Source organism: Mirounga leonina, unplaced genomic scaffold (genome assembly GCF_011800145.1).
Source record: "Mirounga leonina isolate KUSES-001 unplaced genomic scaffold, KU_Mleo_1.0 Mir_180, whole genome shotgun sequence".
Taxonomy (NCBI): Eukaryota; Metazoa; Chordata; class Mammalia; order Carnivora; family Phocidae; genus Mirounga; species Mirounga leonina.
The window spans coordinates 11,867,678-11,894,021 of NW_023270469.1; the positions used below are offsets into that span (position 1 = coordinate 11,867,678).

A 26,344-nucleotide genomic window follows, 5' to 3' on the forward strand; every position below is an offset into this window, starting at 1 on the left:
CTCCCCCTCAGAAGTCTTGGAAGCGGAGGCTCTTAGTTCAGGGGTAGAGGTCAGGTAGGGTGAGGAGGGACCCTGCCAGGACTGTGGGTGGGGTGGGAGGCCCTGCTACCCAGGAAGCCTGAGGTGAGTGATGAGGCCGCTGGCCAGGAGGGGAAGGGTCAGGTGCTTGGAGCCTGGGGCACCGTGGCCCGCATGGCCTGGGGGAGAGGTCAGGGCCACACCACAGTGTTAGCAGCCTCTGGGCTGGGGTGTGGCTGGAGGACGCTGAGGGCAGAGCTGAGGGCAGAAGCAGGCGGGTCCCCCAGAGAGGGAGGTGTTTCTGTGAGGTCGCTTGTGGGCAGTGCCTCTGGGTCAGGGGCCGCAGCTGTGCTAAGGGGACAGCTGGGCAGACACAGCTGAGCTCCATCCTGTTCCTCCTGGGGATCCCAGGAGCTGGGAAGGGGGCCGTGTCCAGCATATCCCTCGCTCTGGGTGAGAGGTTAGATTGTCACCTGCTCGGTCCCACAGCACTCCAGTGGTGCTCTAGAAGAAGCAGCTGAGGCTTTAGGGGGGTGGGGGGGATGGGGGGGTGCCAGAGCAGGAGCCAGCCTGGGTCACATGGGGTGACGTCCATTTTGCGGAAGGGGGAGACCAGTAGCCGAGCTACCTGGAGGGTGACTGCGGGCCCAAGCAGAATGCGGCAGGGGGTGTGGCCTTTCCCAGTGGGGTCTCTGGGCTCACATACCCCCCAGCCCCCACCCCACCCCGCATGCTCTACAGACGCCCTGCTGGGGCCCGGCCCTGCCTGGGTCTGTTGTGTGTCTTCATGTGGTATTGTGTGTTCTTTGCACTGTTGACATGTGTATGCGTGGGTCTGGGGTCAAGGGTTCTGTGTCTCCTCCCAGGCTCTGGCTATGTCACCCCACCCCACCCCCGAGGGCCTCGGGGGCCTGCTAATGGGGCCTCAGGTGCAGAGCAGGGCAGCCTGTGATGAGTGGGCTCAGCAGCTCTCTGGAGAGTAGGTTTCCCTAACAAGCTTTCCCTCACTGGTGGCTGCCTTACAGTTTCTTCCGGACGGAGAGCGTCTGCTGGCCAGTGTAGCTGCTTATTGTCACCCTCTCAGCTGCTGGAGTGGCAAGCTGCCCGTGGCCTGGGCCTGGGGTCCGGCCCCAGAGCCTTCCGCCTATGCTCCCTGTTCTCTCTGTCTTCGGGAGGCACTGTGGGCCTCGGAGTGAGCGGCTCCCTACCCCTCTTCGTGGGGCAGGCTCCCCACCTGCCTGCCTCCTGGAGTTCGCAGGGCCTGGAGACGCCTCGGGTCTCGCCTCAAAGCCCTGCCAACCTGCCACGTCCCGCCTGCCCCCGCCTGCCCCGCCTGTCCTGTCCGTTGGCAGGTTCTAGCGGCTAAAAATAGCTCTGGAGGAGACTCAAGTCTGGGGCTCAGGGAGGGAGATGAGTCTGGGGAGGGCCGCCAACTCCAGTCCCAGACACGCTGGGGGTGGGGTGTGGTGGGCAGGGAATACCCCACGGAAGCGCTTGGCCCGGCAGCTAACGGCGAGGCCCGGTTCTGCTCTGCTGCCTGGGAGGTGGGCAGAGGGTGCAGCAGCAGAGGCTGTGCCAAGCCCGGGGCTGAGCAGGAAAGTGCCGGTGCCCACGCCCAGGCCTGGGGTCCTCTGCTGCTCCTGGAGCACCTAGTGCTTGCAAATACACAGGACACACGGGCCTGCGGAGCCGGCGTCCGTGCCGTGGGGACCAGTGCAGGCACGGGATGCAGGGTTCTGGGGGCATCGAGCCCGAGGGCCAGCCCTGCTGCCCCCAGGGATGTGTGTGGGGAGGGCCTGAGTCAACTCCGTTCCAGACATCCCCTTTGACTAGGGAACAAAAGGCCTTTCTGTCCCAGAGCGCTGAGCATGGAGCCTTGTGGGGGAGGCGTGCCCTGAGCGGGGTTAGATCCTGCCGGCCCCTCCCACTAGGCCGCGGGCTCCTGCAGGGCCAGGGTGCTTGCCCGGAAAGAAGAGGCTGGTGTGAAGGGCTCTCAGCAGCTTGCTGTCCTGGATGCCAGGCCAGGGAAGGGTACCAGAGAGGGGAATGTGTTGGCTCCTTCTCTAGGCCAGCATCCCCTAAGTTCTTACCCTTTTCGGGTTATGGTGGTGTCGGCAGCCCCGTGGGTGTGGTGTACTGGGGAGTGCGGGGGTCTGGGCTCTAGTCTTGGCCACTCCCTCACACCCACACCCAACTTTCCAGCATAGCCCAAGAACTGGCCCTGAGGTCTGGGAGTCTTCGGTGGCCCTGCCTTCCGGAGTCTCCCCAGGATGTGCTTGGTGGATGAGGAGGGCAGGAGCACCACCTCCTGGAGGCCCCAGGTTCCAGCTGTTGGGACCTCCTGCAGGCCACCTCCAGGTGGGCGCAGCCTGGCACCGTCATGTCTGTCCCAAAGCTAGGAGGGGGCTGTTGGTTCCTGCAGTGGGGGCGGCCCCGTGTTGGGCAGCCTTTCTGAGGAGGGGGCAGCTAGGAGGTGTCAGGCAGGGCTATCCCAGTCATGGGCGGACCCTCTTCGTCAGCCCCCTTAGACCCTCTTCTGGGACTTTCCAGGTCATCCAGCTGTAGAGCACTGCCATTTCCTGGCCAGAGCCAGACAGCTCCAGACAAACCACGGGGGTTCTAGTGCTCCCCAGATGCTGCGTCACATTGAAGAAAGGGTAGAGGACGCAAAGGGACTCCTAGCCCCCCCCCCCTTGGAAACCACCCCCTTGCATAGACTCTCCCTGGGGACCTGAGGGTGTAGTGACAGGTTGGTGACAGTTGGCTCTCTGCCCCCAGGTGGTGGTGCCCACCCGTGTGGGGCAGGGCTATGTGTTTGAGGCCTCCCAGCCGGAGCAGGACGAGTACGACATCCCCCGCCACCTGCTAGCCCCGGGGCCCCAGGACATCTACGACGTACCCCCAGTTCGGGCTCTGCTTCCCAGCCAGTATGGCCAAGAGGTAGGCCCTGGGTCTGGGAGTTGAGGGACCTTGGGCTGGCCCCGCTCAGGGAGGTGGGCTTCCTCTGCCCTGGCCAGGGTGGTCCTGGGGTCGGTGCCGCGGAGTTTTTGCCCTTCCCGTCTCCGCTGGTGGCCCTAGCACCCGAGTCACTGCACCTTCTCTGCCTCAGGTCTATGACACGCCACCCATGGCTGTCAGGGGTCCTAGCGGCCGGGATCCGTCCCTGGATGTGTACGATGTGCCCCCCAGCGTGGAGAAGGGCCTGCCGTTGTCCAGCCACCGTGCGGTGAGCAGTCGGGGGCTGGGTGTGATGGAGTGGGTGCTGGGGGTGGGTTGGGGGTCCCATGTCTGCAGGCCTGGAGGCAGCGAGAGACCTGACCGCAGGCAGCGGCTCTGCCCCTCACTCACTCTGTGACAGAAGTGGAAATTGAGTGCTCCTCCAGCCTCCGCTTCCTCGTCTACACCAGGGCCCCTCGTGGGCCTTTAGCACGTTCTTGAGAGGATCACACAGGATATTAGCAAGGCGACCACAGGATTTATCGTTCAACACAGGACACTTCTGGGAGTGAAAGGGGACCAGTAATTAATTATGAGGGGGCATCAGGCACAAAGCAGGGCTGTCCTGGGTGAACCAGGGTGTCGTCACCCTAAATCAACCAAGCTCCTGCCACGGAGTAGAGAATACACAAGGGTGAGGCGGTGCGGGTGGTGTGGAAGCTGTCCTCCCACCAAGTGTTTGTAGTTACACAGTGAATGAACCCATGTAATCCTCACAGCAGACCTGTGAGCGAGTTCTTCCATCTTACGGCTGAGCAGACAGGCACAGAGAGGTTGAGTCGCCTGCCTTAAGTCACACAGCTAGTGAGCCCTGGAGCCAGGATGTCGAGCACAGGCTGGAACCTGTGTGGGTATGAACTGGGATGAAGTGTGCTGCGTCTGGATCTTTGGGTGGGCGGGCGGGCGGCGGCCTTGACCGTTCCTCTGCCCCCAGGTGTATGATGTTCCTCCGGCAGTGAGCAAGGACGTGCCTGATGGCCCACTGCTGCGTGAGGAGACTTACGACGTGCCCCCCGCCTTTGCCAAGGCCAAGCCCTTTGACCCGACCCGCCACCCGCTGGTCCTTGCTGCGCCCCCTCCGGACGCCCTGCCGGCCGAGGATGTGTATGACGTGCCTCCACCTGCTCCTGACCTCTATGATGTGCCCCCCGGCTTGCGGCGGCCCGGCCCTGGCACCCTGTACGATGTGCCCCGCGAGCGGCTGCTCCCTCCCGAGGCGGCCGACGGCAGTGCGGCCGACGACAGCGTGTACGCAGTGCCACCGCCCGCCGAGCGGGAGGCCCCGAGCGAGGCCAAGCGGCTGTCGGCCTCCAGTACTGGGAGCACACGCAGCAGCCAGTCGGCCTCCTCGCTGGAGGCCGCTGGGCCGGGCCGCGAGCCCCTGGAGCTGGAGGTGGCCGTGGAGGCCCTGGTGCGGCTGCAGCAGGGCGTCGGCGCCACCGTGGCCCAGCTCCTGGACCTGGCGGGCAGCGGCGGCGGGGGCTGGCGCAGCGCCGCCGAGCCTCAGGAGCCGCTGGTGCGGGACCTGCGCGCCGCCGTGGCCGCCGTCCAGGGCGCCGTCCACGAGCTGCTGGAGTTTGCCCGCAGCGCCATAGGCAACGCCGCCCACACCTCTGACCGCACTCTGCATGCGAAGCTCAGCCGGCAGCTGCAGAAGATGGAGGATGTGTATCAGACACTGGGGGCCCACGGTCAGGCCCTCGACGGTGGCCGGGGAGGCCCCGGGGCCACTCCCGAAGACCTAGACCGCCTGGTGGCCTGCTCACGGGCTGTGCCCGAGGACGCCAAGCAGCTGGCCTCCTTCTTGCATGGCAATGCCTCGCTGCTCTTCAGACGGACCAAGGCCCCCGTGCCGGGGCCGGAGGGGGGCGGCCCCCTGCACCCCAACCCCATCGACAAGGCCAGCAGCATCCAGTCCCGGCCCCTGCCCTCACCCCCTAAGTTCACCTCCCAGGACTCCCCGGACGGGCAGTATGAGAACAGTGAGGGGGGCTGGATGGAGGATTACGACTACGTCCACCTACAGGTAAGTGCCTTCCCCATCCCGGCTCCCTGGGGGAACGCCCTGGGGGAGCCTGCTGACCTTCTCAGGTCTCTAATTCTGCTACTCCTGTCATGGGGACCTTGATCCCCTCCATACTGAGCCTTCTTGTGGCCAAAAGAGAATTTGGGCCCCAGTAGGCCTCGGTGAGTCCCTGTGCCCTCTCTCTGACCTTCCAGGCCAGATGCACCCCCCCACCCAAACCGATTCCTCTACCCCCCTCAGGCCTTTGGACCAACGTGGCTGTGTCGTCAGGAGCCCTGCAGTGCCAGCCAGGGACAGCTCCTGAGCTCCTGCAGGAGCTGGGCTTCTCCAGTGAGCAGGGCAGAAGCAGCTGTCTTCTGTGTGGGGAGAGGGATTTCCTACCAGGCATGGGGAAAGAAAGAAAACCGGGAAATGGGAAGGTGGGGTAGGGGTAGGCCTCTGAGTGCCCCAGTAGGGAGCATTCCAGGTTGAGGGTCAGCAGGTGCCAAGGCCCAGTGGTCAGGGTTGGGTGAACAGGCCCTGTGTGCCAAGAGGAAGGGTTTGAATGTGATTCCTGGTATGGGAGCTAGGATAGGGAGGTTGGCCTGGCCACCTGGAGTGTGCCCAGCCCCTCCCTGGGCTGGCAGTTGGTGAAAGGGGCCCCAGAGAGGCGCCTTCTCGGAAGCTGTCCCTGCTGTGGGCCCGGTGCTTGCCATGTTAGCCTGGGCCTGGCCTGCAGTGCCTCCTGGTGGCTGCCTGAGGGGCCCTGAGCTCCCCCAGGCCGCTGGCAGGCTCCTGGCTCAGCCCAGTCCTTGTGCCTTGCCTCCAGGGGAAGGAAGAGTTTGAGAAGACCCAGAAGGAGCTGCTGGAAAAGGGCAACATCATGCGGCAGGGGAAGGGCCAGCTCGAGCTGCAGCAGGTGAGGATGCTCAAGGTCACTGGGTTCCCTGGGCTCGGGCCGCTGGTGAGCCCAGCACCCTCCCCCCAAGCCCACAGCCCTCCCTGCTCAACCGCTGACTGTCAACATGAGTGTTGGATTTCTGTGTGCGTTATCAGAGTGATTATGGCAGACATTTTGGGGAACACACGGAGAACAGTGTAAAAAGGCAGGAAACAAGGCCCCGAGGCAGTGGGGGTGCCCTGGGGCTAGTTTGCAGCCCTGCTCCTGGTCTGGAGGGGCCTGTCTCCTTGTGTTTTCGATAATTCTACATCTGCTTTTATCTCGAGATTGTTCCATGGCGTTAAACATTCCTCCTCAATTGTTCTTAAAGGCCACATGACATCTCTTACTGTTGAGTGTTTACGTTGTACCCACTTTCCCTGATAATGATTGTACTGCTGGGCTTACCTGCAGATGTAGAAATTTCTCTCAGGAAATGATTTCAGAAAATCATTTCCTGAGAGTAGGAAGGGGATTTTTTTTTTTTTTTAAAGAAATGAGGTATTTTATTCTAATTATGAAGATAATAAAAAATTAAAATACAGACTAGCACAAAATCAGCACAGAAATACCACCCGTCAGGTTTTCCGTACCAACCCCCCCCCCGCGCACGGGGAAGGATGGCAGAGGCCAGGAGAGCTTGCTGGCTCCACCCTGACCCTCACAAAGCCACCGTTTGCCCAGCAGTAAGGTGGGGATCATAGTGGGTCCATCTCAGGGTCAGTGGGAGAATTGAGTAAAGAATGTGTCATACCGAGGAGGTGCCTGGCCCACAGAACATACTCAGTAAAGGAATAAAGGCTCATAATTAGATGTATCTCCATCCATCCATCCATCATCTGTCCTTCTCACGTATGGAATCTCCACTGATTTAAGAAATGGACATGTGCTTTATCCTCTTTTATCTTCTCTGGACTCTGCCAGCGTTTCTTTATCCAGTCCCCTGTTGCTGGGACATTTCGGTTATTCCCAGAAGTACTTCTGTAAACAGTGCTGTGCTGAATATAAATCTCTTCACCTGATTGCTTGATCACTTAGGTAAATTCCTAGAAGCTGGAAGAAGAGACAGGAATATACACGGAAAACTCTATAAAGATCTAGCACTCCTCGACCAGGGACAGAAGTGCCTGTACAATCCAGGCTTATAAAATGTGTGGACACGCGTGTTGATTGCTTCATTTCCACATCAGTGAAAAATCGGGAACCCCCTGCCCCACATGTCTGCTGAGAATATTGGTTGAATAAATAAAATACAAACGTTAATAGAGTAGAATATTAGGTGGCTATTAAGAATTGCCAAAGAATGGGGGCGCCTGGGTGGCTCAGTTGGTTAAGCGGCTGCCTTCGGCTCAGGTCATGATCCCAGGGTCCTGGGATCGAGCCCCACATTGGGCTCCCTGTTCGGCAGGAAGCCTGCTTCTCCCTCTCCCACTCCCCCTGCTTGTGTTCCCTCTCTCGCTGTGTCTCTGTCAAATAAATAAATAAAATCTTTAAAAAAAAAAAAAAAAAAGAATTGCCGAAGAATGGAAAAGACCCCCCAGAGTCCAAACTGAAAATGAGTGTGCTCTCTCCCCCTGGATAAGGGAGCCAAATGGTGAGTCTCCCCCAGTTGCTGCCGAGTGTTTTAGGGATGAGGAAGGGGCAGTTCCATGTTGGTTTTGCTTATTAAATGAAGGCTTGAAAGCTTGGATAAAACAGCCTGTCTGTCCCTGAGCCTGTGCACAGCTGGTCCCAGCCTCTCAGGCCCCTGGTCGGAACCTGCTCTGGGGAAGGACACATCAGTCCACACGGAGGACTCCCAAGGCAGGGGCTGCTGGTCATGGAGATGCCCTCTCCCCCTGCGCTTACACGCACTGGCCAACGTGAAGCCCGTGACCCATTGTTAGGGGCGGAAGTAGGCTATAAAACACTGTATTTAGCTGACCGTTGAACAACACGGTTTTGAACTGCATGGATCCACTTAATACCTGGATTTTTTTTTCTCAATAAATATATTGGAAAAGTATTTTGGAGACTAAGACAGTTTGAAAAAGCTTGCAGATGAACCATGTAGCCTAGAAATACTGAAAAAATTATGTGTTGTGAGAAAAGAGCATTCAGTACATGTAATCTATAAAATATGTGTTCATTAGCTGTTTGTTACTGGTAAGGCTTCCAGGTAACAGGCTAGGCTGTTGAGGCTGTTGATGAGTCGTCAGCTTTGTCAGAAGTCATGCAGACTTCGACCGCACGGTGGGTTGGTGCCCAGGACCCGCATGTTTTGCAGGCACGTGTAGTGTTTCCAGTCTGCTGGTTAAAAAGCAAACAGGAATATTCATGTTTAAAGGAAAGCATCTTGAAGAATAGTCAGTATTTTTTTATGTGAATTTTTTTTCTGAAGTTTTACAAATACCATGACCTTTTTTTTTTTTTTAAGATTCTCATCTTTTTTAAGATTTAAAATACCCAGTATGGGGCTCAAACTCACAACCCCGGGGCGCCTGGGTGGCTCAGTTGGTTAAGCGTCATCTGCCTTCGGCTCAGGTCATGATTGCAGGGTTGTGGGATCGAGCCTCACGTCGGGCTCCCTGCTCCGCGGAGAGTCTGCTTCTCCCTCTCCCCACGCTCATGCTCTTTTGTCTCTCTCTCACATAAATAAAATCTTTAAAAAAAAAAAAACAAACAAACTCGAAACTGAGATCAAGAGTCGTACACTCTATCAACTAAGCCGGCCAGGCACACCCCCGTACATTTCTTCTGTTTAAAGTTTTTATTATGGGAAATTGAATACCTTTATAAAATTAAAGAAGGCAGGCCCCTGGGTACCGTTCACCCACCCCAACCCCTCTCCGCACAATTGCTAATCCGGTTATCTGACACCCTTGCCCCATAAAGCATTTTGGAGCTGTTATATCATTTTATCTGCAAATACTTTAGTATTTGGTTCTAAAAGATACTTGACCAGGATTGCATTCCACCAAAGGTTACTTCTGGGTACCCGGGATTCCAGCTGACAGCGGTCTTGTTTTCTGCTTGGTGTATTGGGGGGGGGGGGTTAAAGAATTAATTAATTAATTAGCGAGTGGAGGGAGGGGCAGCAGGAGGGACAGACTCCCAGGCAGACTCTGTGCTGAGCGCAGAGCTCTTTGCGGGGCTCGATCCCACGACCTCTAGATCATGACCTGAGCTGAAATCAAGAGTTAGATGCTTAACCGATGGAGCCACCCAGACGCTCGTTTGAATCTTCTTGCAACATATAGGTTGAAGACAAAATGTAGGGTTTTTAAAATTCATTTCAAAGTATGCATAGATCCATCAGAAGGTGCAGAGAGAGTGTACCCTTCACCCCCTTTCCCACAGTGAGTGCATCCTAAGTAAGCAGAGACCGATGTCCCTAACTATGGCGACTACCCGTTCTCTGTTTCTGTCATCTTGTGGCTTCAGAAATGTTACAAGAGTGGAACCCTACCTCCTGAGACTGGCAGGCGTTACTGGCGAGTCTCGGGGAGGCCACGGAGGCCGCGTGCTCCGGCCGTCGCCTGGAGGTGGCTTGCATCGTGCACTCCCGCGGGGAGCCATCGCCCTCCCCTCCTGCAATGTGGCTGTGGTTTTCACTGTGCTTTCCCTCTGCTGCAGCTGAAGCAGTTCGAGCGACTGGAGCAGGAGGTGTCCCGGCCCATAGACCACGACCTGGCCAACTGGGCGCCGGCGCGGCCACTGGCCCCGGGGCGGACGGGCAGCCTGGGGCCCTCAGACCGGGAGCTGCTGCTCTTCTACCTGGAGCAGTGCGAGGCCAACCTGACCACGCTGACCAACGCAGTGGATGCCTTCTTCAGCGCCGTGGCCACCAACCAGCCGCCCAAGATCTTCGTGGCGCACAGCAAGTTCGTCATCCTCAGCGCACACAAGCTGGTGTTCATCGGGGACACGCTGTCGAGGCAGGCCAAGGCGGCCGACGTGCGCAGCCAGGTGACCCACTACAGCAACCTGCTGTGTGACCTCCTGCGCGGCATCGTGGCCACCACCAAGGCCGCTGCCCTGCAGTACCCGTCACCTGCCGCTGCCCAGGACATGGTGGACAGGGTCAAGGAGCTGGGCCACAGCACCCAGCAGTTCCGCCGGGTCCTAGGCCAGCTGGCAGCTGCCTGAGAGCCGGTGACCACAGGGATGGGGGTCAGGGGAGGAGGGCACCTGCCCCGAGAGAGTCGCCATGCTGCAGGCGTGGGGACAGGCGCCCCAGCTCTGTCCGGGCCTGGTGCCCCAGACTGTCCAGGGATTTGTACATAGTTAGGATGGGGCAGGATATGCGACCACGCCTGCCCAGAGCCCAAGCAGAGCTGGGCCCCCGGGGAGCCAAGGCTGAGGAGTGGGCTGGTGGTCTTCCCTGCGTACACGGGGGGCTGGGGCCCAGAGAGCCCTGGGCCATAACCCACATGGCCTCAGAGGACCCCTTGAGCTGATCCTAGCCCCACAGCGGTGCCAGGTCCCCCGTCCCCCACAGCGCAAGCGCCACTGTACCAGGAGAAAAACTCTAGAACACTATTTTTCATTATTGGTTTTCCAATCATTTGACTAATAGTCTACATTTAAATAAAATTTTAAAAATGAAAAGCCTGTGATGTGAGAGTCAGGAGGGCTCATGGATGTGGGCAGGTGTGGTCTTGCTCTCAGATGCCACGGGGTAGGACCTGCAGGTTGAGGCGATTCGGGCTGAGGCTGTGGGCGGCTTCTTGGGAGGGTGAAGAAAAAGTGGGTCCCTTCAGGAGAAAACCAAGGTCCTGGGACACAGGGCTGGGCCAGGGCTCTTCTGCAAGGTGGGAGCAGGTCTGCCAATGGCCCCAAGACCTTGGGAGCCCAGGCTGCTGGAGAGAAGTTGAGCCGTCCTCTGACAGCAGGGCCGAGGAGGGGTGCAGCCCGCGGCAAGATCAGTGGAAAGCCAGCGTGGCCTGAAGCAGCTCCAGGAGGGCGCTGGGCTCTCCTGGGGCCTACATTCCAGGGCAGAGAACCCACTGAGGGCACCACGGAAACTCGTTTTCACAGACATTGCCCAGAACTTGGCTCTCAGAGAGGAGCTCATTATTTCAGCTGTGGGACTTCTTCCAGAGCATCTTTTCTGGAATTACACATAGACTTGGCCTCCAAGTTGGGGTTTGGGGGCCCAGAGGGCCCTTGCCCTGAGTCAGTGTGTCCTCCCCCAGCCTCTCGGGGTATGTCCCGCACTGTGGGGGAGGCAAGAGCCCTGGGACTCAGGAAGGTGCGGCTCCTGGCACTGACTCTTGTGTATGTGACCTTGGGCCTCGGTCTCTCTAACTCTACGAAGAAAGGGCAGGACCTGTCAGCCCTCTCGGCTCTAAACTCCACAGCAGGGACCCCAGTGAAGGCAGCCATCCTTCCTGCCCACCGCCCCCAGCACCCTGGCCAGGACACAGAAGTGAAGAGGCGTGTGGTTGCTCTCAGGGTTTTATTTGGGTTCTGCAGAAGTGGGGGGTGGGGCGGGGGTTCTCTAGAACCTCGAGAACCCAGGGAATGAACTTGGTGACGTTTTTGTACACCCCTGGTGAGAATGGGTGGCACTAGCTACTGCCCCAGGACACGATGCCCACCAGGGTCCAGGCTCCGTCTTTCTGGCAGACCAGGGGGCCACCAGAGTCGCCCTGCAGGAGGAGAAAGGACTTGTTCCCAAGCCCGAAGCGGGGTGCCAGGGCCCCAGTGTGCCCTGACCTGCCCCAGCCCAGGTTCTGTGCAGAGAAATGACCAGGGTGGGCACAGTGACTGAGCAGGAGACCCTTCGATGTGGGCCCCACGGCAGCCGCAGCTCCGTCACCGACTCCTGGAGGGCCTGGCTGGGGCAGGTGGCCGACCCTCTGACCCGGCCGGCGTCTGTACAGTGGGCCGCAAACCTCCGCCCCCCCGCGCCCCCCCTCCCCCCTCCGTCCCCCGCCGCGGGGCGGCTGGCGTGAGGATGCCACGGCCCCCGGGAGCCCCGCAGCACGCCCCGGCCAGAGCGAGCCCTGGGTCCGAGGCACCTGCTCGGCGGGTCCGGGCTTTGGCCGCGCCGGCTGGCGGGAGCGAGCGGGAGGAGCCGCGCGCAGAAAGGAGCCGCGCTCCCGGCCTGAGCAGGGGCGGGGCGGGGCGGGGCGGGGCGGGGCGGGGACGGCGAGCGCGGGCGGGGGTGGCGGAGCCGGGCCGCACCTTGCAGGGGGAGACCCCGCTGGCGCCGGCGCAGATCATCACATCGGTGGTCTTGCTGCCCCGGAACTTCTGGCCCTCGGCGTTGGACAGGAGGGGCAGGGCCGCCGGCTGCAGCTTGTCGGGGGTCTTGTTGGCTGCAGGGACACAGCAGGCCGGCGGGGGTCAGGGCCCCTCCCCCGCCCGCCCGCCCCACGGCGGAAGCGCTTGGGACGCTGGAGGAGGGGCCGCCGCCGGGGAAGGGGACACCCGGCCGACCCGGGCCCCGAACCACAGCTGGCCGTCGGACTCCCAGCCCGGACCCCGGGGCCAGCGGAGCACGGCCGCCGGCCCCCAGTCCGGGGAGGAGTCCGGCCTGGAAAGGGGGCAACGTGGACCTGGCTGCAAGTTCGTGAGGGCGATGCTTGCTGGTACGTAGGTGTTTCTCGGCAAGTTCGTCTTCAAGTACAGAGCGCTTGAGCTCATCTCTATTCATGTTTGGTAGGTTTTTCATTAAGAGGGTTTTAAATAAAGAAATAGAAAGATTTATGGCTTGCACTTTACGTGCTTGGGACTCGGACCAAAAGCCAGAACGAGTCTCGCTCCTGACAAGGCCCTGCCAGGACGCTCACAGCCGCACTGGGTCTTGCCGCGGCCCGTGGTGGCGCAGACGGAGCCCGCGGGGAAGCTGGTGCTGGCACTGGGCAGGCACACGGGGGACACGGTGCTGGAGAGCGGGGCCGGCCGGCGTGGCCAGCTTCAGCAGGGCGATGTCGTTGCTGTCCATAATCCTGTCCCACAGCAGGTGTTCAAAAACCTGGGGACACGTGGTGGGGGCTGGGCAGAGCTCAGAGGGAGGACTTGGGGGATTGAAGTGGGGGGACAGAGGCCTGGAGCCGCAGAGGGCTCAGCGCCAGGCGGACGGTCGTTGAGAAAGACGCGCAGATGGAGTTGCACAGACAAAATCTCTGGAAACTGGCATTTGACACATTGGTGATATTTAGTTTCTATATTTTTGTGCTTTTCTACCATGAGCAAAACTTAATTTTACCATCAGAAACAACCTTCCGTATTTGTAAAGGAGCTTTGTTCCTTGGGAAAGAAGGCTCTGGACCGAGAAATGCAGGGGTGAGGCCCAAGCGGGTTGGCCAGGATCGTCTGTGCCCACACACCCTGCCCCCCTTGCCCCTCCCTCCTCCCGGGCAGGGGGGCGGGGGGAGCAGCCCCACCGCAGCCTGCCCGCCTGGCGGTCCCTCCGCGATCCTCAGCGCCTGGACAGCCTCCTCATCAGAGCCATGATCAGACACCCCAGCCACCACATGGTGGCTCTTCCTGGAGAGAGAGGGGGTAGCAGAGGGTGCTCAGGCTCTGGCCACCTCGGAGGGGTGTCTGGGAACCGCGCCCGGTGAGGGAAGCCCCGGCCGAGCCACGGGGACCTCGACTCCCACGGGGACCCAGGGGCCTGGTTCCCCATCTGTGCAGCGAGGGCACAGGCCTAGAGCTGCTCTCCTGGACCAAGCGGGGGTCCGAGGCAGTGGGGGGCACAAGGGTGGGGGTTTTCTCCTGCAGCTGGTGGCTCTGCCTGTAGCTAGGAGGTAGGGGCAGCTTCTTCCCCACCCGCCGGCTGCCCCAGACCCTTCCCGCCAGGGGGCAGTGCCTGGACAGGGGGGTTGGGGAGGGAGTGAGGGTGGTTCCCCGAGCCCGGGCCTCACCTGACCCTGCAGTGGGCGACAGTGAGCACCCAGTGCTGGTTGATGAGGGAGCCCCCGCAGAAGTGTAAGCAGGAGCCAGTCTGGGGAGAGGGGAGAGGGACAGTCAGCTTCCCCTCTCCTGCCTGCCCCGCCCCCAGTCTAACCCGCCCCTCCTCAACTTTCCCCTCACCTGCAAGGACACCTGCCAGGGCCAGGAGCTGGGGACAGCGTCCTCCCCACTGACGATCCGGGACAGGCCACTCAGCTCGGGGTGGATGGCGAGGACTCCGCAGCCTCGGTGCCAGGGCCAGGGTAGCTGGTCAGTGGATAGGGCAGGGGGGAGACCCGGCACTTCCAGGCGTCTGTGGCCACCTAGCACCCGGAGCTTTGGCCACTGCAGGGCACTCAGCCCCTCCTAACCCAGCCGGCAGCTGGTGCCCTTGTGGAGGGTCCTGGAGGCTGGAGGACCTCTGGAGTTGGGGCCCGGAGCTAGAAGCCTGGGTCCGGAGACTCCCTATGTAGCTAGCTCCCCAACCCATTGTGTGCCCCGCGAGGAGCCTCCATCCCGCTCTGAACCCAGGGTCCTGGGTCATGGGGCTGGGATGTCCTGCTTGAGTCCCTGGTGCTCTCACGGCCCCCTGAGTCTGCAGCAGGAGCAGGTCGGGGTCAGAGTGTTACTCCACCCAGAGCGGCACAAACCCAGGAGGCTGCCCGAGTTGGGAAGAGAGAAGAGGCAGGGCAAAAGGACGGGCATGGAAGACGTTCCTGAGGCAGAATTCCTGTGGCTCGGGGACACATGTGGACGCTGGAGGAGCCCGGACGACCCCCTGCTTCTGAGCCGATGGAGGAGGCCAAGACGAGGCAGGTCCAGCATGACCAGTGGAGTTCGAGGGGCCCGAGGGACCTCTAGGTGGAGGAGGAGTGGGGAGCCCAGGAAAGGCACCCAGAGAAGCTGGCGGGGGGTAGCCAGCGGGGCCGGCAGGGGGTCAGCTGGGGCGGGTGATGAGAGGTGCAAGGACTTGGCCCTCCAGGTCCCAGCTTCTGGGGGTGCGGGGGGCCGGGGGTGGGAGAGGCTTGGTCTGGGGCTGCCAGGCCTGCCTGAACCTTGCGCTTACTGGAGCTGCTACCAAAGAGGAGAAAGCCAAGGACAACCCAAAGAAAGGCCATGGCGTGTGGCTCAGGAGGTGGGATGGGGCTGCCCAAATGACCCCCATTATATTCCCCTAGCCCACCAATTACAGCCGGCCTCGCCATCCCTTCCTTATCATGAGTCCCTGGGCTGAGGAGCACCTGACTCCTGTGCAGGCCTGGGAAAGTCGCAGCCCTAGGGAGCTGCTCCTGGGAAGGTTCCTTGGAACCACAGGTGTGTGCGGCCAGCAGGTGGCTCATCCCCCAGCTGTCCACTCCCCGGGGGTGGGGGCCCTGAGCACCTTGAGCAGGGCCTGGATGGCCAGGACCCTGCTGCCTACGAGGGTGGGAGCAAGGAGTGAGGGGTGGGGGCCAAGATCCCACTTCATCTCTTGGGAGCAAGACTAAAAAAGGGCCCTCCAGGGACCTCCTGCCATTCGTCCCAGTGAAGTTGCAAGTTCAGGAGCAGAATGAGGTCTCAGGGGCCCCAACACAGGAGAGCACATCATCAATGTGTCTTTTATTGGTTTATTGAGGCTTTGTGGGAGCAGGTCAGTAGGGACAGCGGGGTGGGGCTGGGGACTCAGTTGGCTGCCAGGATCTGCTGAACCCAGGGCATGAGCTTGGTGACGCGGGCATACACGCCAGGACTGGAGGTAGAGCAGGTCCCACTGCCCCAGGACACGATGCCCACCAGGGTCCAGGCTCCGTCCTTTTGGCAGACCAGGGGGCCACCAGAGTCACCCTGCAGGGAGAAAGAGGGGCTTGGATCTGGCAGCCCGTAGACACCCGGCAGGTGCATACTGGAGGGATTATGAAAGAAGCTGCAGTAGCTCCTTGTGTGGTTTGTGCCCCTGTAAGGCTGGGCCATCACCAGGGGCCCTCGGATAGAGGCCTAATAAAGCGGGTTTGATTGATAGGAAGGAAGCATGGGTGGTGCTGGCCTGGCCGTGGAGCCCGACTCTTTCTGGAGACTTCTGGGCGCCATAGTCCACTACCCAGGCTGTACCTTGCACTGCTCCAGTGGGGGAGGAGGGGGACATTCGTTCAGACCCTGATTTCAACGGACTTTTGCAGTAGGGCAGTTTCAAGATCAGAGCCCCCTGTCCTGGCATCCCTCTGTTGTGGTCACTGGTGATCAGCCAGGAGAACTAAGCATTTTCGCGACTGCTCAAGCAGGAATTCAGGGACAGAGTGTCAGGCCCTCCAAAGAGGCCTGCGTGTGCCTTCCATCTCCTCTCTCCCGCCAAGCCCCTGACCCGGGACTTTGCCGGAACCCACCCCAGGCTGGGAGGGAAGGGGCGCCAGGTGAGTCCAGGAGGCCATACCATGCAGGAGGACACGCCACTGGCCCCGGCGCAGATCATGAGATTGCTGATCTTGTTGCCCCAGAACGTCTTGCACTCGGCGTTGGACAGGAGGGGCAGGGTCGCCTGCTGCAGCCTGTCAGGGGTGTTGGCATCTGGAAGGGCAGGGTGGGCAGTCAGCAGGCACGGCCCGGCCCCCCACCTCCCACCCACCCGGCTGGAGGGTGCTCACTGCTGTGTTTGGTCAGGCCCCAGCCCGTGGTGACACATAGGGTCCCGGCAGGGAAGTCGTCATTCTCAGCGGGCAGGCACACGGGGGACACGGTCTGCGAGAAGCGGGCGGGCGTGGCCAACTTCAGCAGGGTGATGTCGTTGTTGACGGTGAATATGTTGAACTTGGGGTTCTTGAAAACCTGCGGGGTGGGGTGGACAGCGGCGGATGGGGTCCGGGAAGAGGTTGACGGGGGGGCTGAAGCAGGACACCAGGCCACCCCAGGTCACCCCAGTGCTTCTGTCTGCACAATGGCCTGTTCGACTTGGCAGCTCCTTCTACAGCCCTGGAAGCCCGAGGCTAGGCCCAGGACCACGGTGCAGACCTTGAACACCCTGCTTTCTGCTTTGCCCCCTCCTGATGGGGTACCAGGGTGGTCGGGAGCATCTGGGGGTGTTCAGGCCTTAGCCTGGGCGGCACACTCCTGAGGGCCTGCCCCCCCCCCCCCCCGCCCTGGGGTCAAGCCTGGACTCCAGGGCCACCATACCTTGGCAATCTTCAGCACCTGGATGTCCTCAGCATCGGAGCCCTGGTCAAACTCCCCAGCCACGACCAGGTGGGAGGTTCTGGAGAGGGCCCGAGAAAGAAGGAGGATCCTGCTGTGAGGCGGTGGGGCCATGCGAGGGGGTGCAGACTGCATGTGTGTGCCTGTGTATCTTTGTGCATATGCTCAGAGTTGTTGATCCAGAGATGGGAGCGCAAAATATCAGTAATTGCCCCCGAAACACCTGCACCTACAGCATGCCGGGTGTTTCCTTCCTGGTGACCCTTGGGAGACCAGCATGACTTGGATTTTCTACACATTCCCAAACAAGGAAACTGAGGCACGAGGAGTTAAAGGTCCAGCCCTCAGTGCTGAGAGTCTCCCCCCCGACCAAGGGGTTTCCTGGGGACCCTGAGTCCTCACCTGACCCCGCAGTGGGCGGCAGTGACCACCCAGTTCTCGCTGATGAGGGAGCCCCCGCAGAAGTGGAAGCCAGTGCTGTCCTGGAGGAAGACAGACGGGTCAGTGCTGGCTGGACACCAGCAGCCCCCAGCCTGGCCCCGGGTGGGCCAATACCCCCATGTGTCCTCCACTCAGGGGCAGAATTCCCCCCTCACCTGCAAGGACACCTGCCAAGGCCAGGAGCCCGGGACAGCGTCCTCCCCATTGACGATCCTGGACAGGCCATTCAGCACGGGATGGATGGTGGGAACCCCGCAGCCTGGGGGTGGGAGTACGAGGTAAGGGATGGAGGCCAAGCCCTCCCCACCCAGGTCCCACTCTCCCAGGAACCCCCAGGGACAACTCAGTCTGACGTGTGCTTCAGCCCAGACAAGCCCAACAGGTTGGCTTCGAAGTGGTGGCCAGGCCAGAGCACGAGATGGAGGCAGGGCTCTGGGGGTGTGAACCCAGCCCCACCACTGCCTCGCCTTACCATTCTGAGCGTTTTCCCATCTGCAAAGAGAGGGTCATATAGCTGCTAACCTCACAGAGTTGGGATAAGGATCCAAGAAGACTTGGATCGGCCGCCTGGGCGGCCCGGTTGGTTGAATGTCCGACACTTGATTTCAGTTCAGGTCATGATCTTGGGGTCCTGAGATCGGGCCCCAAGTCTGGCTCTACGCTCAGAGGGTAGTCTGCTTCTCTCTCTCTCCCTCTCCCTCTGCCCATCCCCTCCCTCAAACTCTCTCTCTCTCTCTCAAATAAATAAATAAATAAATCCTAAAAAAAAAAAAAAGCAGCAAGAAGACTAAGCAGGCAAAGCAGGAACTTGCTCTCTTCCTGGCACAGAGCAAGGACTCAGTGAACACAAGTTTAAAAGTGCTGGGTTCGAGGGTCCCAAAGGGTTGTGGTGGTCCAGCCACGCCTGCCCGCCTGCTCACCCTCTGAACTTGTTTGGGAGCCACTAGCTGTTCAGAGAATTTTCGCTCCCTCGAGTTGGCCTCCCTGTCCCTTGCACAGTGTGCAAGGCCTCAGTCAGCCCCAGGACGGCCCACCTCCTGCTGGGGGCCTTGCACTGGCTAGTCTGGTCCAATCCTCCCAGCACCCCCATCGTGCTGATGGGGCTGGTGAGGCTCAGAGGGGGAGAGAGACCTGCTCAGGCTCACACCACCGTGTGCACCTGAATGGGGAGCAGGGACCCTGTTGCCCCTTCTGGCCCCGGGGGTTGAAGGGGAGCAGAGACATCCCTTCTGGCTTCTGTTTGCCCCGAACTCACCGAAGGCTGTGCCCAGGAGGGCGCAACAGGAGAGGACCCAGAGGAAGGCCATGGTCAGGGAGGTGTATGGTGCCTGTCTGGGGAGCTCCCCGTTATATCCCTGGGCACCAAGCTGTTATCTGCCAACCTTGAGGTGACAATCCCTTTCTTGGGCATGTGCCCGAGGACGTAGAATGAGCCAGAGCAGGGCTAGCATCGGGGCATGGGATGGCAGCACCTGCGGCCCATGGTCAAGCTTGGGTCTGGGTCAAGGGCAAAGGTGGGGCCAAACAAGATAGCCATGGGGAAGGGCTCAGAAAACTTGGGCTTCCTCTTCCAGGAAGGGACTTCTGGACACCAGCCTGGCCTGGGCAGGGTTTGAGCCCCAGCCTATTCTCTCATGGCCAGGAGAACCTTGGACAAGTAATTTACTTGGTCTGTTAGTTATTCTAAAGCCCTGGGCAGTGTGGTCAAGGAGGAAGGAGGTGTGGGGACCAAGGTGCTGGTGGCCAGGGCTGAGAATGTTCCCCTGGTCTTGGGGATGGCCAAGCAGTCTCCGTGAAGGTTCCATTAAGTATCTGGGGCGGTCACTTGGGCTATGTGCAGCATGGCTCAGAGGGGCAAGCCGCGCACTGCCTGTTCACACGAGGCCAGGTCTTTTCACCGAGGCGCCATAGGCCCCTGGAATCGAGTGTGTGGCATCCTGGAACCATGGCCTCAGTGAGAGCTGCTGCCGGCTCGATCAGGCAGGAAATGGGGTTTGGGCCGGGGGCAGGCAAGGAGGCCGGCTTCTGGCTTGGGCGACAGGGTGGACAGTGGGGCCCTTTCTCAGCACTTGAGAGTGAGGCTGCCAGGCACAGAATGAGCCCCACAAAACACACAAGGAAAAATGGTATCTCATGGCTGCTTTTAATTTCCATCGCACTGATGGCAGCGTGCTCCATAGTACAGATCTCAGCACAACACAGCTGTGCAGACTGGGGCAGGTTGAGTGCTGTCTCTGGTTTTGTTTCTAAGTATGTAAAAGGGGATGCTTGTAGTATGGATCCCACATGATGAAAGGGCATGACCCATCCCCAGCTGGGACCAGGCCTAACACACAATCCGTGCTGGCTGGTCCTCCGTACTCCTTCCTGAAATTCCTATCGGTGCCCTTTCCACATTCTAGCAGCCTGTCCGATGACAACGCGGGGTGGCCACACTGTATCAGGTGGGAAAGCAGGGCCCAAAACAGGAGGCAGAGGGTGGCCCCTTCTTTTTTTTTTTTTTTAAAGATTTTATTTATTTGACACAGAGAGAGAGAGCACAAGCAGGGGGAGCAGCAGAGGGAGAGGGAGAAGCAGGATCCCCACTGAGCGGGGAGCCCGATGCGGGGCTCGATCCCAGGACCCTGGGATCACGACCTGAGCCGAAGACAGACGCTTAACAGACTCAGCCACCCAGGCACCCCAGGGTGGCCCCTTCTGTGAGACCATGCTATCCCTGCAAGCCCCTTCATTCTTTCCAGCCCAGCTAACCAGGCCCATAGTGGGCTGCAACCAAGGAAAAGAAATTTCTCCTGCTTTTAGCAAGCGTACATGGGGGAAAGCAGTGGGAGAATTTAGTGAGAAGAGTTAAAAAAAAAAAGTGCATTCCTACCAGCTAAGGAGTTATCGTGATTAATACCGAGGCAGGAGGGCCTCACCCAGAAGGGGACATTTAGGTTTCGGGCGCAGCGGAGCGCGCCAAGCACAGCCCGGGAGCTGTGTCCAGGCCGAGGCGGGAACTAGAGCGAAGGGTGATGCTCAGGAGGCCGCCCGCAGGAGGCAGAGGGCACTGATGAGCCCGGAAGGCAGGAAGCCAGGGCAGAAAGCGCGGGGGCGGGGGGGCGACCGAGGAGGGCCCTGGTGGAGACACGGTCGGGAGCGGCTGCGGCCGCCCGGCGCGTCGTTCCACCTGTGGAGCCGCAGTGGCAGCCCCGGGCGGCCAGGGGGCCGCGGCCGCAGGGCTGGCAGGACCCCAGGTGGGAGGGGCGGGCAGGCGGGGGCGGGGCCGCGGCCTGGGAGCCGAGCGCGCGCCGAGGCCCCGCCCCCCCGCGCCCCAGGCTCCCCGGCTGCGGAGGTGTGGGAACGCGCGCAGCTGCAGGGCGGGGAGGGCGGGCCGCACGTGCGCCCGCTCCTGCGGGGCGCGGGGCCGGAAGTTCGCTGGGGCGGGGCCGGAAACTCGCTGGGGCGGGGCCGGAAACTCGCTGGGGCGGGGCCCGCGCCCTCCAGCCCGCCCCGCCGCCGCCCCAGACCCAGAGGAAGGACCCCTGGGCCCGGACGCCGGGCGCCCCCGCCCCGCGCGGTTAGGCCTCGGCCAAGCGGCCAGTCGTCAGGGTCCCAGGAGGAGCCGACGCATCTCTGGACCCAGTTGTTCAGCCAATCAAGTTGACGGCGTGGGTTTGGAACCCTGCCCCCCGCGCTCCTGGAGCGCACCCGTGTCCACTCTTGCACACTCCCAGGGAGAAGGTATGGCCTGGTTTGCGGGTTGTGTGCCGTTCAGAAAAGCTTACCTCCGCGCTGCTCGGCTCGTTGCAAGCGTGTAGCAGCTAGTGTGTTTAGCGGGCACTGCTGAAGCAGTTCCAGGAAAAGGGGTGGCGCAAGGCAGTGCACTCGGGATGACCAGCTCCGTGTGCGCGCTGGGAGCAAACAGCAGGGGGACCGCTCTTGCCCAGGCAGCCTGTGCTTTGCCGGGGACCTGAGGCCCTGAGCCAGTCCCTGCGCAGCTACCTCCTGGGATTTGGCCCCAGGTGGAGGTTGTGGGGTGCGGGGTGTCTGGGTCCTGCCTGGCCTGGAGGGAGGGCGTCCTTCCACCACTGACAAGTCTAAGACTGGTATTGCTTGAGGCCGGCACTCAGATGTCCGTTTCCTTAGGTGAGGGGGTCCCTTCCTCTTGAAGGCCTGCCTCTCAGGAGGTCAAACCCCAACCCTCTTTTTTTATTAAAAATAAGATATAGTGAAGTATAATTTACATGTGATGAGATGCACAGATGTTAAGTGAACAGAGGGATGAACAGATACACACACACACACACACACACCATAGTGTAACAAACACCACAACCAAGATATAAAATAATGCCATGACTCCAGAAAGTTCCCCCATGCCTCTTTCCAGCTACCCCTCCTCTGAGGCAATCAGCAACCACTGTTCCTATTTCTTTCACCACAGATTAGTTTTGCCTGTTCTAGAAATTGATATAAATGGAACTGTACTGTATGTTGTCTTTGTATCTGGATTCTTTTCACTCAGCCAGATGGTTTTTCTTTTTTTTTTTTAAGATTTTATTTATTTATTTGACAGAGAGAGACACAGCGAGAGAGGGGACACAAGCAGGGGGAATGGGAGAGGGAGAGGCAGGCTTCCCGCGGAACAGGGAGCCCAATGCGGGGCTTGATCCCAGGACCCTGGGACCATGACCTGAGCCGAAGGCAGTCGCTTAACGACTGAGCCACCCAGGTGCCCCTCAACATGAATTCTAAAGGGAGATAGTCCAAGGCTGATGTGGCAGTTCAAAAACCTGTGGCGTTTTCCTCATGGCTCCGATATGGCTACTGAATGTCCGTGCATCACAGCTGCATTCAGGCAGGAAAAGAAGGGGGAGAGAAAAAGACAAAAAGCAAGACCACCAGAATCTGTCCCATTAAAAAAAAAAAAATCTTCCTGGTTAGCCCCCATCCAATGATTTCTGCTTACATCTAATTAGCAGAGCTATGTCTCCAGGCCACCTCCATTTGCAAGGGGGGTGGGGGGGTCGGAAAGGAAGCATTTTAGCTGAACCTTCTCTACCTCAAACAAAATTTGGAAGAATGGCGGACGAGGTTTTAGTAAGCTCCCAGCACCGACTGCCACACCAGGGAAACTGTTTAACTCTGAGGTTGGAAAAACAGAAACTGATTCTTTTTTTTTTTTTTTAAGATTTTATTTATTTATTTGAGAGAGAGAGTGAGAGAGAGAAAGAGCACAAGAGGGGGGAGCGGGAGAGGGAGAAGCAGACTCCCTGCTGAGCAGGGAGCCCGATGCGGGACTCGATCCAGGGACTCCAGGATCATGACCTGAGCCGAAGGCAGTCGCTTAACCAACTGAGCCACCCAGGCGCCCCAGAAACTAATTCTTACATCTTTTTTCTTTTCGTCAATGACCCAACTCTTAGGCCTTGACTCCTTCAGGGTTTAGGCATTTGAAATGGAACAGCCCAGGGTCCCACAGTTCAAAAGCCCTGACTTTTTGTGCAAGTCAGCGGTCACCAGCAGAACAGAAAACTCTGTGTACTTAAGGCAAGGATGAATTTCTTAAGAGGCTCAGTGTTGTCAGGATGGTGAGCTGGAAAACCAGGCTCAGGGCTCAGCTTCTGTTCAGTTTCATCGGCAGCATTTCTCCCTTTTGAGCGGTTCCTGAAACAGGCTCGTGCAGCCGAGACGAGATGGAGTTGCGGGGGCCCCCGTGGGAAACCAATAGCCCCCCTCAGACAGGGCAGCTCGCGCAGACCGCTCCTAAAGGTGCGGCTTCGGGAAACCATCGGGCGACGCGAGCTCAGAGCTCACAACAGTGGGGAGATGCAGGGGACGTTAGTTGCACGCCGGAGGGTAACACGCGTGGGGGAGGCTCCCACGGGAGCATGGCCTTCGTGGAAGACAGTGAAAACCGCCCAAAGGGGGGGGCTCTTCCTTCAGAGCTTGCTATCCATAGCGGGGGTGGGGGGGTCCTGCAGCTTCACTGGCCTCGGGCACAGACTCAAGGCAGGCAGGGGCGAGGGGAAGGTTTGTCGCGGACAGAGGGCAGGCTGGAGGCGTGCCCTGATCGCAGGCTGTTGGCGCGGGGAAGGGGGGCACCCCCGGTGAATGGCTAGGGGTGCATACTGGGCCGGTCCTAAGCTGGAAGCTGGGGCAAAGATGAGGAAAGCGGTCAGTTATGAATCAAGTCGTGGCTGTCTAGGGTGGGCTGCTGCTGGCTTGCTGGGCTGGTTGCCGCAGACGGTGGGTCAGGGTTCTGTTCTCTCTGGTCTGGCTCTTGTCCGTTTCTATCTTCAGTGTCTCACCTTCCATATAAAGTTTGAGGGTGCAAGGTGTGCGTACAGGGAAATGGGAAGGATGGACTCTTGTTATGGGCCAGGGAGTGGTGCGGATGGGCGGGGGAGGTTCTGCGGAGAACAGGCTTTGTCTCAGAAGGCGGCAGCCCCAGGTCGGCTCAGAGCTTTTGTGCGGAGCGAGACTGGCTCCCGCAGATGGGGGCACGGGAGCACCTGTGTTGGCAGGAGGGGGTTCACGGAGATTTGAGGGTTCAGAGTTCTCCAGCCTTGCTCTGTCTACCTAAAGTACCCCACTGCTTCCCCACCAGCTCCTTACCTGATGGGGTTGAGTGTTTGTCAGATTCTGCAAGCCTCCAAGCCCTAAATCAGGCTCCAGGCTCATCTGTGGCCGTTTCGGTATAAATCATGTACTGTATAATTCGCCCATTTAAAGTGGATGAATCGATGGTTTTTGGTTTATTACATTAGTTTTTTAAAATTGTGGTAAAATATATATAATATGAAATTTGTCATTTTCATCATTTTTAAGTGTACAATTCAGCGGCATTAATTACATTCCCGATGTTGCACAACCATGCCCCCAACTCCCAAAACGTTTTCATCACTTCAAGTGTGTCCACTGAACCATAACTCCAATTCTCCTCTCCCCCAGCCCTGGTAACCTCGAATTTAATACCTGTCTCTATGGGTTTGCCTATGATGGATGTTTCATGGAAATGGAATCGTGCAGTAGGTGGACCACTGTGACTGGCTTCTGTCTTTGAGCATAATCCTTTCAAGGCTGATCCATGTTGTAGGACATATCCACAGAGACTACACCATTTTCCATCCCGTCCAGCATTGTACGAGGATTCCAGTTTCTCCAATTCTTTGCCAAAGCCTCTTATTTCCCTTTTAAAAAATTATAGTCATCATGGTAGGTGTGAAGTGGTATCTCATTGCGTGTTTTTTTTTTAATTTTCAAATTGTGGTAAACTGCAAATAACATAAAATTTACCATCTGAACCATTTTCACGTGCACAGCTCAGTGGTAGTAAGTGCATTCACAGTGTTGTACACCCACCCCCAACATGCCCAGAACTCTCTTCATCTTGCTACACTGAAACTCTGCACCCATTAAACTATAACCCGCCATTGTCTCCCCTACCAGCGCCATGCAACCATCATTCTACTTGCTGTCCAATGACCTCCTATAAATGGGATCATACAGTGTTTGCCTTTTTGTGACTGGCTTCTTTCACTGAGCATGATACCCTCCAGGTTCGTCCATGTTGTAGCCTCTGTTGGGATTTCCTTCCTTTTTAAGGCTGAATAATATTCCCTTCTATACGTAGACCACATTTTGCTTCTCTGTTCATCTGTTGATAGACATGTGGCTTGCTCCCATGTCTTAGATACTATAAAGAATGTTGCTACAAATATGTCTTTGGGAATCTGCTTTTCATTCTTCTGGGTGTATATGCAGAAGTGGAATTGTGCGATCATGGGGTAAATCTGTTTTTAATTTTTTGAGGAACTGCCATTATGCAAGGGATCCCATTTCTGCCCATCATTTCTCATTCTTATTTTCTGTTTGTTTGTTTGTTTTGGCTTCTATTTGCCATCCTAAAGGGTATGGGCTATATCTCACTGTGGTTTCGATGTGCATCTCCCAGATAACTGGTGGTTTTTATCATCTTCTTGTGTGCTCCTGGACCATTGGTCCAACTCAACTCTCCAGTATTTATCATCACCGCTGACCCCGTAGGGTCTCGGTGCCACAGTTACCTGCCCTCCAGGGCCTGTTTCCACCTGCCCTTCAGCCTCTGCCACCGCCAGTGTTAACTGGTGATGCCATAGCATCACCCCGTGGGCCACCGGGGTCTCCTCTTCCCTGACAAAGAGGTTCTCCATGGACTTCTCCAGTCTGTGAGCATCGCTTTCCCAGAATCCCATGTTCAGTGGGCCCAGGGACACAGCCACTCTATCAGTCACGGTCTTGCTGGAAAACAGGCGGCACACTCAAAATTGGGTGATTGAGGTGAATTTATCTTTTTAAATTTTTTTAAAAAGATTTTTATTTATTTGACACAGAGAGAGCAAGTGACCCAGAACATCTGTAGAACACTTGTAGATGATCTTGCACTGAAAATACACTTTGCTGGGCCCCCGCCACCTACGTTCAGTGTACTGGAGGCCTCCCGGCGACCACAGCCGGGGTTCTTTGAATCCCATGGTGGGATTGCCTATGATTAGGAGCTGGGATTCCTCCCCATTGCCCTGGCAGCGGCTGGTTCCAGGGACTGGCTACAGGCTGCACAGAGCTGCGCTCTCCAGGGCCCTGGCTCCGGGCTGGGGCGCCGGCGTCGCCTGTCACAGAGCCTTTGGGATGCCAAGCATTGCCAAGTCTCAGGGGTGACGAGACCTCAGAGCAGCTGCCCTTTTCCCAGGGGCTGAGGCATCCCAGGCTGAGAGCCAGCCCTGGCTGTTTGAGGGGCTTGACCCCCACTTACCGTTCAAGGTCTTTTGATAACAGGGAGGGTGGCCCTCGGGCTTCTCCAGCTGGACAGGGCCAGAGGGGCTGGGCAGGGCTTGGGGTGGCCCAGGAGACTTAAAAGCAGGGCCCCCAGC

At 58.9% G+C, this 26,344-nt stretch overlaps 2 protein-coding genes and 1 pseudogene across 5 annotated transcripts in view; 1 reads left to right on the forward strand and 2 right to left on the reverse strand.

The window, feature by feature from the left end:
* Positions 1-10,550, forward strand: part of BCAR1 (BCAR1 scaffold protein, Cas family member) — a 44,566-nt gene extending 34,016 nt beyond the window's left edge. For all 3 annotated transcript variants that reach the window (XM_035024761.1, XM_035024759.1, XM_035024758.1), the window contains 5 exons: positions 2,797-2,958; positions 3,128-3,244; positions 3,950-5,041; positions 5,850-5,939; positions 9,576-10,550. In XM_035024761.1, the coding sequence (XP_034880652.1) occupies positions 2,797-2,958; positions 3,128-3,244; positions 3,950-5,041; positions 5,850-5,939; positions 9,576-10,088 (1,974 nt within the window). In that variant the 3' untranslated portion in view covers positions 10,089-10,550. The remainder of the gene's footprint in view (positions 1-2,796; positions 2,959-3,127; positions 3,245-3,949; positions 5,042-5,849; positions 5,940-9,575) is intronic.
* Positions 10,551-11,392: 842 nt separating this feature from the next.
* On the reverse strand, positions 11,393-14,965 carry LOC118023412 (annotated as a pseudogene).
* A 432-nt stretch (positions 14,966-15,397) lies between these two features.
* On the reverse strand, positions 15,398-18,790 carry LOC118023565 (chymotrypsinogen 2). 2 transcript variants are annotated; one of them, XM_035024768.1, is made up of 7 exons: positions 18,706-18,790; positions 17,606-17,709; positions 17,412-17,491; positions 16,992-17,070; positions 16,466-16,646; positions 16,255-16,388; positions 15,398-15,671 (listed from the first exon to the last, which is right to left on the reverse strand). In XM_035024768.1, the coding sequence occupies exons 1-7, from the start codon at positions 18,755-18,757 to the stop codon at positions 15,510-15,512; spliced, it is 792 nt and encodes a 263-aa protein (XP_034880659.1). In that variant the 5' UTR covers positions 18,758-18,790; the 3' UTR covers positions 15,398-15,509. The 2 variants fall into 2 exon arrangements, with proteins under 2 accessions (XP_034880659.1, XP_034880660.1); XM_035024769.1 differs by having other exon boundaries at positions 15,510-15,671; positions 16,469-16,646; positions 18,706-18,757.
* Positions 18,791-26,344: the final 7,554 nt, after the last annotated feature.

Bases quoted from the DNA above. Each gene is read 5' to 3' on its own strand.
- LOC118023565 (XM_035024768.1), bottom strand. From the start codon at position 18,757: ATGGCCTTCCTCTGGGTCCTCTCCTGTTGCGCCCTCCTGGGCACAGCC. The intron at 17,710-18,705 runs GTGAGTTCGGGG...TCCCACCCCCAG, and splicing joins CCTCCTGGGCACAGCCTTCG to GCTGCGGGGTTCCCACCATC. The intron at 16,647-16,991 runs GTATGGTGGCCC...CCCACCCCGCAG, and splicing joins AGGTGCTGAAGATTGCCAAG to GTTTTCAAGAACCCCAAGTT.